Source organism: Neopelma chrysocephalum, unplaced genomic scaffold (assembly GCF_003984885.1).
Source record: "Neopelma chrysocephalum unplaced genomic scaffold, ASM398488v2 Primary Assembly neopelma1_25, whole genome shotgun sequence".
NCBI lineage: Eukaryota > Metazoa > Chordata > Aves > Passeriformes > Pipridae > Neopelma > Neopelma chrysocephalum.
In genome coordinates, this window is record NW_020897694.1 from 26,794,144 (window position 1) to 26,808,624 (window position 14,481).

General features: G+C 37.2%; 1 protein-coding gene across 1 annotated transcript in view; it reads left to right on the forward strand.

The window, feature by feature from the left end:
- Positions 1-14,481, forward strand: part of PCCA (propionyl-CoA carboxylase subunit alpha) — a 281,091-nt gene that overhangs the window by 100,988 nt on the left and 165,622 nt on the right. The window contains exons 12-13 of the mRNA XM_027675186.1: positions 1,913-2,007; positions 8,754-8,904. Of these exons, the coding sequence (XP_027530987.1) occupies positions 1,913-2,007; positions 8,754-8,904 (246 nt within the window). The remainder of the gene's footprint in view (positions 1-1,912; positions 2,008-8,753; positions 8,905-14,481) is intronic.

Sequence of the window (14,481 nt, forward strand, 5' to 3'; positions counted from 1 at the left end):
GACATATATATATATATATATATATATATATATATATATATATATAATTTTGGTTTTTGTTCTTCCCTTCCCCTTTCCCTTTTCCCTGTGAAATTGTATATATATTTCAACTGTACATAACTGTAATATAAGTGTAAATATATTTATATATATATTGCTTTGTCTCTCTCGTTTTCGGTTCTTTTGGGTTTTTTTTCCCCCTTTTCTTCCTTGGTTTGGGGTGGGGAGGGGGACTTCTTGTGGTAAGGTTTGGAGACTTGGCGGGGAGCCAACTCCAAACCATATCACCTGGGTATTTCTTTTTTCCATTTTTTTTTTTTTTTTTAATCTTTGTGCTGAGTCCCCTGTTAGGGAATCTAGCAGTTGGTTGGAGCCACCCTGGTGCTGCTGCTGCTAAACCTCCCCCTGCACGGGGAAGAAGAGGGGTCTGGGACAGGCTGTAACGTAGGAAATTCTGAAGTTGTCAATCATCTAGACATCTTTGAAGGGGCTTTTTTTTTCACTAGACAGCTCCATAAATATATGGGAGCACAACAGAATTTCTGAGGAAAAAAAATACATCTGATCCTATGATGCGCAAAGCACCCTGGATCTGATGCTATATAGCACACGTGAGTTGTCTTCATGAGTTCACTGCCTCATTTTCAGTCACATCTACCCAGATTATTTACGCCTCAGCAACCACTGGTGTCATAGATGCAGGAATTCATCTTGCCTAGTGCCATATTCACTCTGGTGCTAAAAGGAATAATAAATAATACACATTCGTTGTCACAAATGTGAGTAGATATGGTTGAGTTCACACAGTTTGAGGAAGATTGTCTCCTTGTTTTATCTTGTTGGTTTTCAGTGTAGAACTGCAGTAGTAAAGAATGAAGCATGAATATTGGCATGGGTTCCCGCAGATGGGAGCAGCAAGATAGATGAGAAAAAAATGGGTTAGAGGGAAAATTTTATAAGGAAGAAAGGGAGCAGGTGTGGTCTGCGATGAAAGAAATTGTTCTAAGAGTAAGTATAGAGTATAACATCATAAGAAGTCTACTTGAATCCTTAAATCCAGTATCTGGATATTAGAAATGGCTGCACCATACCGTCAATTTCATAAAAGTACAGAGTTCCTTTTCTTACTTCTCCCTCTAGTTTGAAGTTGCGGAATCAGTTGGGAGTTCTGCTCTGCTGAACTTGTCGGTTTTTTTCTACTGTGTAATTTAGGTAGTTGGATCTAGATAATTGATTCTGCATTATCTCTTCCATGAACTGAAGCTGCAGCTGAGAACTGTAGTTGATACCTGATTTGTAAAAAAATTCCTCAAAACTACTGCCTTAATTTCCATTGAAAGTACTAAGGAAGTTGCAAATTTTCTCCTCCTTAGTAAAAGATAGCAGAATTTCTGAAGATTTTTTTCTTCTTCATTAAAGACGGGGCACTGTGGTTCACCTACTAAGAAAGCTGCATTAACCGTTCTTTCTGAAAACTTTTCTGTGTAATTCAGGAGCAAAATTTGGCATCCTTGGAGATTTTTGTCTTCTTTGTTGACACAAGATTTTGCCTAACAATATGGTTTTGTGTAATTTCATAATGCAATACAAACTTAAAATGCTTCTAAATGTAGTTTTAATCTTATTTCAGTCTTTTGTAATAAGCTTCCAAAAATTCAGAAATTGTATTTTGAAGTGAATGGGTTTTTGCCATGTACTGACTCTATACAGAGGCTTTAGAATAATTCTGTTCAGAATTTGAAGAAGTGTTGTATTAGTAGTTCATATACAATTAATTTTCTACATGACCTTTTTTTCGCCATCTCTATTTTAGATTGGAAGAAACTGAACAAATAAATTCTGCATAATAATATGAAGTCAAAGGACCGTACCCATGCATATCTTTGTTAATAGCAGTGTGTTATTGTTTCAGATTTTGGCAGATAAGCATGGTAATGCCTTGTGGTTGAATGAAAGAGAATGCTCCATTCAAAGGAGAAACCAGAAAGTTGTGGAGGAAGCACCAAGGTATGAATGCTAGATTATTGATGCAGCTTCATCGTAATTGAAAGTACTTTTGGAAAGCTGGTGATTCTATTTACTGTACAAATGCAAGCAAATTTTATTCTTTTAAAAACCCACAAAGAAAATAAATAAATGTTTGTCATAGTCATTTGACTGTAATGCAGTTTTGATGTTGTTCTTGAGGGTGTTTTGACAATGCTTTACAATGTCTTTCAAGAAAGCAGGTGTTGTGTAGTTCATTTTTTTCATGATCTTGTATAAAATGGATATAGGTCTTATCAAATATATGTGGTATGAAATGGCTTAGTTTATCTGAAATTTTTCTTTGTTCACTTTTGGATATAAAAGTAAAATAAAATATGGAATAAGTATGAATTTTACTACAGATACAGATATTTGACTGTGTTAGAGTAATTGTGGGAGAACCACATAATTCTGTATATTTCTATTTAAAATGGAATGGTTTAGTACCATTTGTGATAGTGAACTAGAGATGTATGTGTCCAGTAACTCAAAAGTGCTAAATGATCTTAATCTCGCTGGTTTCACGTGAAGCTGAAATACGTTGCTTCTGTGCAAGGTATGGTCTTGCTTAGTTTTCTGTTGCATGGCATTCATTGGAAAGTAAGTATATAAAATGGGTGGCAGGAACTTCTGATTTCAGAAAGCCAGACATGGGTATATCACTGCCTGTGGGAATTCCCAGTGTAATATTTTCCCCAGTCAGGTGGGTTTGATGTATTTTTTTTATAGCACAGCACTGTGATGCAACAGTTTGGGATGTGAGGAAAAGCACATCATCCAAATGGTGTTTATTTAGAGGCAGTTTATTAGTTAATGTTGGATCATAACTACAGGACTTACACTGTTGGACTTAGATTTCAAATTAAAAAAACAAAGTTTAAAGATAGAAACCCACTAATAAATGCTTCTTGGTCATGCTTGTGGGTTTCTTGGAAGGCTTATGCTGCTTCTGTGTCAAGATCTTACCATGTTTTTGTGAAAAGTGAATACATCAGCTCCCGCTATGATGTGCATGTGCACATACATATACACTTAAAAGAGGAGTGTCTTTTGCTTCACAAGTATATGTAAGGCAATGCCTGTCACTGCTACCTGCTCATTCTCCATACCTGTGGTCAATTAAAGAGGGATGATATGCCTTTCTCTCAACTGACCAGCTGTGATCAGAGTGTTTCTTTCATCAGAAATATCAGCCTTTTAACTTTCTTGGGCTTCTCTATTGGAGTTGCCAGTAAGTTTTCTCATCCCCTCTTATAGCTCTACAAAAGAGTTTGGGCAAGTCAACAGCTTCCGAAATTTGGTGTGAAAACTCTTCCTTCTTGTTGTTGAATGCTTTAGACTCTGCCAGACTTCGGTTGACAACTTTGGAAGTCTTACCTGCCTTATAGCCCCTTGCAGTTGGCTGCAGAATCCATTAATTTTCAAAGGGTTGCAAGACTTGCAGGGTGCTGACTTCTGTGAGACACCATAGAAACGCTAAAGGCTCAAGTTAACCCTTCCTGTGAATGCTGGGCTGTTTCAGTTAGTCTGATTGATTAATGACTCCTGGACACACCTCTTCTTATATAGCTGGATGGAGGAAATATACTCTCCTTCTTTTTTTCCTATTCTAAATAGTAGCTGCCATTAAGACCTCTGAGATAGGTTGAAAGAGTGTTTTTTTTTTTTCTTTCCTGAAGCCCAGGAGATAAGAATGCTATGGGCTAAAATGTTTTTTCCTTTGTATGACCTCAAGCCTTTTTGATTTACTCTATTCCTATGATGGCATTTTCCTAAGTGTCTAATTTTAGAGACTGAGAGCCTTTTGGCTTTGAGAGTAATATATAATTTTCTTAAAAGCTAAGTCTGTTGAACTTGTCCTTATGGGATCATTTTGTCTTTGAATCTTCAGTTTTCTTAGGGAAGTTCAGTCTTTTGTTATAAACAAACAAAAAACCCTCTTTCTTTATGAGGAGAGAAACACCTTTAGTTCACACACAGATGGGGTTACAGTATTCAAGGGATCCGTCCAGGGGTCTGTGGTGGTCAATCCCACAGATTCATCTAGGAGACCAACAAACTTTTCTTATACCCTTTTAACATTGGTCATTTGTCCTACTCTGTTCTGGGAAGCACATTTAATAAGACACATTCAATCATCACTAGTTTATTTTGTGCTGGGCAAAGTTAGTGATGCACAAAGCTTCCTGTTGATGTACTGTAATTTTTTTGCTTCTGGTTTTACACACTTTTGGATATGCTGTTGTCTTTTCATTTCACCACAGAGGCTGACATTTAAAGAGATGAGTCACATTAATTAGTCTGTTGTTCCTTAGCTCAGTTTTTGTTCCTCTGCCGCCCAAGATCTTCTCTGTTCATTTTTAGAGACAGTTGCTGTGAGACTACTTTGGCGAGAAAAAAATGCAAGGATGTGGCTGTATTTTCCTGTTTGCTAGAGTGATTAATAAGATATTGTTTCCTATTGGGAGAAACAAGGCCTATCAGCTTATCAAAAAATCCACTGATTCCTTAGGATCAACTGACGTCCTATTCAATAACTGGAGGAGTAACTCAAAGGAGTGCTCTAAAACTTTGCTTTGGTGACAGCACATGTCTAACTATTTCTGAACCTGTTAGAATCCTCTTAAAGCCCTTTAAATTTGCCTCACCACTTGGGTGAAGGAATGTTCATCTGTTCAGAGGCACTTGGCTATCTGCACTATTTGATGCCCAAAATTAAGATTTTTGGAATGTTATTATGGAGAAGTGCCACACAAAGGCTCTTCAACTCACTGTGGTCGTTCGCTCTTGTCCTTTGCTGTAGTAGTAGAAGACATTAAATGGTTGATCCTTCATGGAATACCACTTAGAATCATAGGATTGTTGAGTTCAACCGTAAATGTAACACTGCCAAGTCCATCACTAAACCAAGAGCCTAAGCACAACATCTACATGTTTTTTAAGTACCTCCAGGGATGGCGACTTCACCACTTTCCTGGGCAGCCTGTTCCAAGACTTGACATTCAGTTCTGTGAAGAAAATTTTCCTAGTGGCCAACTTAAACCTCCCCTGGTACAACTTGAGGCCATATCCTCTTGTCCTGTCACTTGTTGCCTGGGAGAAGAGGCTGACCCCTATCTTGCTACAATCTCCTTTCAGGTAGTTGTAGACAGTGATAAGGTCTCCCCTGAGCCTCCTTTTGTCCAGACTAAATAACCCCAGGTCTTTCAGCTGCTCCTCATGAGATTGTGCTCCAGACCCTTCACCAATTTCATTGTTCTTCTCTGGACATGCTCCCAACACCTTTCCTCCTTGAATTGAGAGGGCCAAAACTGAACACAAGATTTGAAGTATGATCTGTAACCATCATATGTCAAAATGCTGAGCTTCAGGATGCTGTGTTAAACCTTCTCTCTGCGTTTTCAGGCCTACCTTGGACAAGGAATGATGGAACAGTGCCCTGCCACTGCACTCTGTACTAGCGTGCAGGATCCCTATTAGCATCCACAGTGAGCAAGTCCTTAGAAATTGCTAGCTGTCTGCTTACTTTTCTTCATTGTCTCTACTTTTCTGCATTGATTCCACGTCCTTGAGGTTAAACTGTAGCACCCAAGATTTTCAGAATAAGATTTTAGGATAGTTTCGTAACAATTTCGCAAAATTTCAAAGTTTAGTCTCAGGCACAAAATAATTAATCTATTATGCTTTTTTTTTTTAATCCTAGCTGCATAGATTCAGAATTAAGGTTGCCTTATCTATCCTAGGTGATAATTTTGTGCTATCTTTTTTAATTAAAAGATGTTCAGAGAACTACAATGTTTGTTTCTATTTCTGCCTGTGACAGAAATGTCTAAAATTTTTGTGACTTTTTTTGCATGCACTGTTGTTAGTTTCTCTCAGGATTTTTTTTGTCCTTGGAAGATGCATAAACAGTGACTTTCCCTTTCTCTAAGCACTAAACTCTGAAAGATCTCAATATGATGTCAAGTACGTCAGGATCAGATTCCAAATTAATAGCCAAAGTGCTGCTTGAAGCCAGTGACAATTTGAATGAACTTATGTAGGCAGGAGCTTAGCAGAAGGGTGCATTGTTGAATTGGACTCTATCTACAAGTTCTCCTTAGAGTTGTACAGCATGTATGTGTATCAGACTCTACATTTCCTATCACTTTGTCTAGAAATCCTTGAAGGATTTCAACTTAAGAGAAACACAAGCCTGTTCTGTTTGTGACTGTGTACATGATTCATAGGTGTGCGTTGTTTAGATGTGGGGGCAAAGCTGTGTTCTCAAATGCTTTTTTAGCATATTTATGCCCATGAGGTTCATCTCTCTGGCTGTAGAAACAATGTGATAACAAATTGTGTTGCCCTTGATCAACTTTACAGTAGCTTAATGAAGTTCTTATGAGTGAAGTGTAAGATCTTATCTTATTTTTCTTTTTGATACTTTTATCTTGTGAATCTTTATTTTGTAGCCTCAGTGCTGCCATAGGAGCTGTCGAAGGAAAAAGAGGTGTATGTGTGAGCAAAAGATTTATTTGAAGTCAGGTTTAAAATGCTGTTTTCAAGTGGTGCCTAATTAGATTGGACAAGTTATTTTGGTTATAAAAGGTACATTGTTATAAAAGGGAGAAACAATGTATATGAAAGGTAAAGCAGCAGAAGGGAATATGAAGACTTTGGTTAATTAACCAAGCCGATGACAGGGATGATCCAGTCATTTTTAAGAGCAAAAAGCCTAACTGTGTGGCAGAGATCAAGTTTAGCAATGTCACAGCTGTGTTCCATTCTTTGGTTACAGCAGGAGCTGAACAGTGAGATCTCAGACCTGCATTTAACAAGTATAGGGAAGACACTACTGTAATAAAGGGGAGTAACTGTCTTTAATCTGTATGAGAAGTAATAATGGTTATTCTATAAATAGAGTATGAAGCTGATATTGAGAAGGTTCTGTTCTTCATAAACCACTCATTGACCTTTCATGATCAAAGCCCTGCAGAAACCCCAACAATAAATTGTTGATTTTGGGTTGTATTATACTCTTACTGAATCAAAATAAGAAATATTATGAAACTCTTTTACCCGTGTCTATTCTTGATAGGTACGACATGGTTTTGACATTTTCTGATCTTCCTTTTCATCTGATGTAGGGTCTGGTAGCTTTCTTGGAATGAGTCTTGACTTCCTTTTCCTGTTGGTCCCATTGTTTGCCAAGAAAGAATTTTTTACCTAAGTTCTGGAAATGCCTGCCTTACGCTCCATCAGAATCTGCTTGTGTGGGCACTGGAGGGATGGAGGTGTGAAATAGCACTTTTCCAGTAAAGAAAAGGATTCCACTGTCTCCTAGTTTGCTCACTTCTTGTGTCCTATCAAATATGGTTTGTTGTGGCAGACATCTCTAGCTCATCTGTGAGTTCAGGTCTCAGTGAAAAACACCACAGTAAATATTGAAAGATAAGTTCTGAAAGATAAGTGACTTCTGTCTGACTGCAGTCCTGGGCCCCAGGTGGAGCTGCACTGGCTTTGGGGCCAATTCAGATAGGTGGAGGCTCCTGATTGCCTTTTTACAGAATTAGAGCTCACTGTTGAAGCCATCTCAAGAAATATGTAATATTTGGCATTTTAGTTTTAAACAGTAACTTAGAGGTAAGGTAGAAGTAACTTTCTATTCCCTTGCAAAAGTACTTTTAAAATTATAGCTGACTTATGTGCCTAATGTAAGTCAAAACAGAAATATGATGAGTGTATTTGTAATCTTTTATAAGATTAGCAGCTACACATTGTCCTTCATTGAAGATCAACATATCAGGTTGAGGGGCGACCAGTTTCACAGCTTTGATGGAATGCCACAGAAATATATCTAGCTCTAATTACTAGAGGAGAGTACAGAGGAGAGTAACAAGGAGAATGTGTACTTTCCAGAGTCTGAATTCACTGGACCAGTGGAAGTGGCATGGTGCTCTCCTAGAATGAGAAAGCTTGGCATTTGGACAGTGTTCACAGTCCTCCCAAGGTAATAGATGAGCTGCTCTTTGGGTGCCCTTGAGTGTGTCCAGTATTTGTGGAAAAGAAAGAATTGCAATCAACATGAATAACTAATCTTCAGCTTACAAGAAAAGTTGAAAGAGTAAATAGAGGATATGAAGGTTCAAGTTATGATGGTGTTGATGGTGTTCAAGTTGAATATTATGAATGCTCATATATTCTTTATTGCAACCAATAAGAAGCCTCAATAAATACTTCATTAATTTCCAAAACTTCTTTATTGCATAGAATATCAATTAAATGGCCACACTGTTTTAATTCAGACTCAGAAAAATTCCCCTTAGGCCTTTTGTCTTTTGGTATTCTGGCATTTATATTTCCACTGGATGGATTTTTTAGTTACATGTTTTTTGCAAATAGATATGCCTTCTAAAATAGCATGGATTTGTATGTATTTTTTTTCATTTAATTTACATCATTATAGATCTCACTGTTCTAAGAGTTGTCTTCTGTTATTTTACATTGTAGAGAATGTGGTTATTTATCCTGAATTTCCTGTACATTAGAAGTAATTGTAAAGCATGCAGTATATCTACTTAGGGGTAATACAAATGTAAAGACATACATTTGACAGTCTTAACATGTTTTCATAACTGAAATAATGATGCTGTCCTCTTTTGACCATAATTTAAGCAGAAGATGGAATGACTGAAGAATAATTTTTTTTTTAACTAAAGAAAGGCATTTTTTCTGTATTGTAGCACTTTTCTAGACCCTGAAACTCGAAGAGCAATGGGAGAACAAGCAGTAGCTCTTGCCAAAGCAGTAAAGTATTCTTCTGCTGGAACAGTAGAATTCCTTGTGGACTCCAGTAAGAATTTCTACTTCTTGGAAATGAATACTAGACTTCAGGTAAGAAAAACAACTCTTCAGATTTAGAAAAGTGTTATTTAAATAAACAGACCATAACCTCCTCCCATACTTAGGGGTCTGCTCCTGCAAAGACTTAAACATAAGTATCTTGATGCACTTCCCACTGAACTTAAAAGATGTGCACACTCAAATAAGGTTACCTATACAAGATTTTGCAGCAGTGAGCCCTTGCACAGCACTCAAGTAAGTGTTCAGAGCTTTTGCTCTTTGTTACACTTGACCTAAAGACCTTTCGAGAGGTCATTGTTAAGTGCTACTGTGAGTTCACAGTAAGTGGTTAGCCACTGTGCTCTGAGACTTCTCTCCACTGGTCCCTGAAGTTTCTTTCTTATTTTTATACTTTGATGATCACTTGCTGAGTTTCTCTAGGAGGGTGATTAAAACTGTATGTGTATATCAGCAATAAAAACACTAGCAATCTGCATGTGATTGAAATTGTGACTGGAATACAATTGTGTAAAAAGCATGCTGACATGGTGTAGGATTTTTGTAACAACTCATGTAGTCAGTAGTAGCTGTTGTAATGTACACTGCAAGTGAAGGGACAAGCAGTGTTTTATGGAAAACCCCTTCTACCTCTTACTTGACTCTTGTGATGCATTTGTGGTCATAGGGAAGAAAACTGGCACATTGCATTGTCTTTATCCTCCTTTTCTCACTTTAAATAACACCCAAAAGACTGAAATATGGAACCAAGCAACAGTTTGATTAGCATCTCATTCTGTTTTAGCTATGTTAGGGCCATGTCCTGCCTGTTGCTTGTTCACATGGGCAGTGATTGAGTGTCAAGAGATCCTCATAATTCTGATATCTTTGCATGACTTTGTGTAATAATTGGGTAAATTTATGCTCCGGTTTAAGAAGTTGGAGAGAATTTGGGGGTTGCAATCTTCTGTGCCAGGGGAAGGTTGCTGGTAAAATTTTTACTGGCTTGCAGGACACCAGTGTTTTTGGAATTAGCTATGACAGTCATTTCACATGACTATAGCTAGGTGCTATCAGGTCTACTAGAGAGGATGGTGTTTAATGGCAATGTATAGTTCATTAAAATATTAAGACGAATTCTATCTCTTTGGTCATATTCTTTACACTTTTCCCAGTCTTGTAGTTTTTGAGCCAATGTTTTTTAGTAACTCTATGGTCTTGTTTACACAGAAGAAAATTAATTTATGGTTTTCTGCATAACCCACTAGAACTTCAAAACCATTTCCTTGCTGGAGTATATTATTGTCCATTAGTTTCTAAATGGAACTAGTGATGGAATATCCTTGGTCTCCTTTTTGTGATTTGTTTTTAAGATGTTATCTTTGCTGGTTTTGTGGTGTCTTCCTCCTGCAATGCCCAGTGGTGTTTGTAGTCCCAAACCTTTAACTTGCTTAATTGTAGATGTCTCCACATATGTAGTAAGAAAGCTTTCACAATGTCATCTTTAAAGACTCCTTTTGAAATGTAGCCTAAGCAGTTTGACAGTCCCCTATAATAGCAAACTTATTCTTTCAAACTCTTAAAGAAATTTACTAATCTTAAATTAGACTACTTGTTTAGATATTCTGTAATTCCTCTATCCTGACTGTGCATTGTCTCTAATTAGCATTTCAGTTTGAGTCTGGAGAGTAGTAATTTTCTGATTCTTCCCCCCCCCCCCGTCTTACCTGATTGATCTGTCTCTTCTCACAGGTCTCAGGCTTTACTTTCTGTTCAGCTAACAGTTACACAACTAACATCATACTTCCTCCCTTCTATTAAGAGCCAAACATAGAAACTCTAATGAAGCTTGTCCAGATTTAACTTCAGAACCAGGATAGTGTCTGGATGTCCCTGTATTGCTTCAGTCTTTATTTTCCTTTTGCATCTCCTGTGATCAGTGGCTAACAGACTGACTTGCCTTGTTCTTGCTGAGCACTCCACAGCTGGAAGGACTTTCTAAAATGATGGGTGTCTGATCCATAAATGCTGCTCTTAAGGTCTTTGTCAGTGTGCATTAGACACAGCATCATCAGAATGTGTCTAACTAAATTATGCAATTTTTTGTGTCTGTTTTAATGATTCAGCAATCTCTGATCAGATCACTGTAGAATTTTTACTTGAGATACATACTTCAAAATATACTTGCTAATTAATCTGTGGCCAGTACTTTGCATTGCCTGCTGATTTCTCCCCTCCCTCCCTTTAGAGTATCTGTCAGATGCCTTTCAGTGTTTTGGTAAATTGTTTTGCATTAACCAAGAGTTGTACTGTTACTTGGCTGTCTTTTTGGGAACTCTTTGGGAATATACCTTTTCTGTTATATGATAGTGCAAAAAAAGGTATAAATAGCACTTTGCATGAAGTTTATATTTTATTTAATTTTTGTTTTAAGTGTTGTTGCAATACTATACAAGATTGGAAAATGAAAAAATTTGGTGAATCAGCTCCATTGTGTCTCTTGTATGCTACACAAATTTGTTACAGATGTTTTACTCCCTCTAAGTGATTCAGCTAGAATGACTTATTCTTCGCTGTTGGCAATGTTCTTTTTATTGCTTCTGCTTTTCTGTCATCTTTCAGATGCTAGCTGATAAGTATGAGACATGAGATTGGATAATTGCATAGCAAAATTAGTTATTCTTTCTTTTCTTAAGAGACCGCAGGGATGTCTGCCCTAGCAGCTACCAGAGAACTTCTGTATGCTGTCATTTAGGGCACTTTTAGAGTGGTTTTCAGGCAGAAAACCACTGTTCACTGTTAAAATTGAGGCAGACCAGATATTGAATATATGATTTTTTTTTTATAGCTGCTCACACTGTCGTGTGTTTTGTTGCCCATTTGTCATAAGCCTAATCAAAGGCAGTCATAGTCCAAAACAACTAAATGAGCTTTGCAATAAATAAAAATTTTCTGACCCCTTAGATTGATAGCCTTTCTAGCTTCCAAGTTGTGTCAAATTCTTTTCATCAAGTTACTATCAGAAGTGCTGGCTTTCACTAGAAAAATTTCTTCTGCTCTTTACTGGAAGGTTAGAGATGTTACTCTTGGAATTTATAGGAAGAGAGTGTATGGTCTGTACTTAAAGGATATCTGTTAATACCTGTGTGTATGGTGTGGCTGAGCTTCCTGCGTGTGAATCAGTTTGTGACAGCAAAGGGAAAATATCCCATATTCTGGATGTTTGTAGTACCTTGAAAAGAGAAACATCCCTTGTTAGCTAAAGAATAATTGAAAAAAGATACAGTGAGTGGTGTGACGAGAGTACTTACAGTTTGGATGTTTGCGTCTCAGGTCTGTTCCCAACTTTCTGCCTCCCCCATGAGTTGTGCAGTTTAAATAACAAGTGAGTACTCCCTTCCTCCTCAAAACGTGTCTGAATTTCCTTAATGTAATTGAAAAGATCATTTGCGTAGACTGGAGTTGAGAAATATGGTAATTTGAGTAGCAGTGTGTTTTCTCTTCATGTGACAGTTTGAATATTTTTGTAATAACTTTTTAGGGAATAAAAATTAATTTTGTAGAATAATCTGACATGTTTGCAAGAGACTTATTGAAAGCAAATGGCATATCTGTGTTTTTAGTTTAGTTAGTTATTGTGAGAGTATTTATTTTATGTAAATGTTTTTAAGGTCTTTTAAAGTAAACTTGACTTTAAGCATAAAGGTAAATAATCTTCCATACACCCATAAAACATTAAAATGTTTAATGTTTTAATTTAACATAAAACATGTTAAAATTTTTGTTTACCACTTTCAGGAGTTTTAGCAGATTTTACTGACCCCTGGAAAATTATATATTCTAGAGCTTTGTCTTTGTACAAAACTGGCTGTGCCTAGTCTAAAAGATGGGAAGGATTTTTATGTGCAACATGTCTCTTTCTACTTCCTGTTTGTCCACTCATGAGAGTATAAAAAGCATGGTTGGCAAAGGTCTAAAAATACATAGAAATCCTGTTGCTGATTGTTTGGAGCTCCACTGCTTATAAACTCCTGTTTCTACAGCTTCTTAATGGTATCTGTAATCTGTTGCATGTCAAGAGTCACCTGCTAAACGTTTGCTCAGTGGAGAGAAGTGCTGGAAAATATTGCAGCTACACTATGTAAACAGTAGCAGCAAAATACAAATAGCAAAGGAATGAGCTGAGTCTGGACTGCCAGCTAAAACTACAGAGAGGTGGTGACTTCGGTATCCATAGCAGACCCATGGGGACGGGGAGCTGTCTTGCTGTGTGTCGCTGCCTGCAGGATGAATTGTGATAGGTGAGCAGGAGCATGGGAGCAGTGAAAGGGGCTGTCAGGAGTTAGAGGAGTAGATTTCTACGAAGTCTGAATGGTGGGATTTTGAAGTAAAGTCTCAAGCAACTGTTTGTACTGTTTGCTGAGACTTCATATTTCTGAATACTGTTATCTTGTTTTACTGTGACACTTAGCTTCAGTCATTTTAAATAGGCTAACGAACAGTGTCAGATGGTAAAGACTTTCAATTGCTGCTAACCTGGGCTGAATTCGAACTACTGACCTAAAGGTGAAAGGTCTCTTATCCCATTACCAATCTCCTAAGCCCACCAGAATCCGTTCTGCACACAGTTTATACCAGCTGTTCGTGGCCATTTTTAGAAACGGAGAAAAAGGTGATTTTGCTGCCAAACAACACTGTTTCACACAAGAGGGTCAGCCGACAACAGTTAACCAGATTTTTGCCACGTTCTTGCCTCCTAATGCAACTTCCATTATGTAGCTACTGGTTGTCTGCTTTTCAGGCTTCCCAAAAGAACTACAGAAAAGCATTGCTAATTGTTGTTGACAGAAGAGAACAACATTGTTTGTGTAAGTCATTGAAACTGAAAGATGCCATTAACAGTGCTGCCAGGGCATGGAGTGATATCTTAGAGACAACGTTGCCACGTAACTATCATAAAATACTATCAAAAAAAGTAGAGAAAGAGGAGACTCTCTTTCATTTTTAATAAGTAAAGAAGCAAAAGGTAATTCTTCAAAGAGTACGTGAGTTTCTTTGCTTTGGTGAATTTGATGTAAAGCAAAACCAAGAACAGCTGCAGTTCTTGCAGGATTCAGTACTGCTGCTAAATACAGTAAAAGCAAGAATTGCATTTTTGGGAAAGAAAGTATAAGTTTTGTGGATGAAAGTTTCTTTATTTTTTTTACATGGAGTATATAGCGGAAAGGAAATTGTGTAGAATTACTGAATTGCAAGAAATTTTTTTTGAAGTGCAGGATGTTAATTGAGAAAGTTATACTGAAATTGTGAGCTAATTTACTTGTTGACCTAAAGTGTGTGCTATTTGTTTAAAACACGGAAAGGGCAGATTCAGAATTCATAGGCTATGAAAGCTGCATCTGTCCCATACAATATAGAAACAGATCCTTGCAAAGAAAAATTGAAAATCCAGTGTCAATGATTATTGGAAGATAACTTGGATAACTTCCTATGAGGAAGTAGATTAAACATTTTTTCAGAGTTAATGTGATTAAAATATTAGTTGGTACCAAATGTTTGTGTATTAGTTCTTTTTTGTACATCTTACTAGGGAAACCCAAGCATCTTAGCTGGTGGAAATTTTTGTAGTTC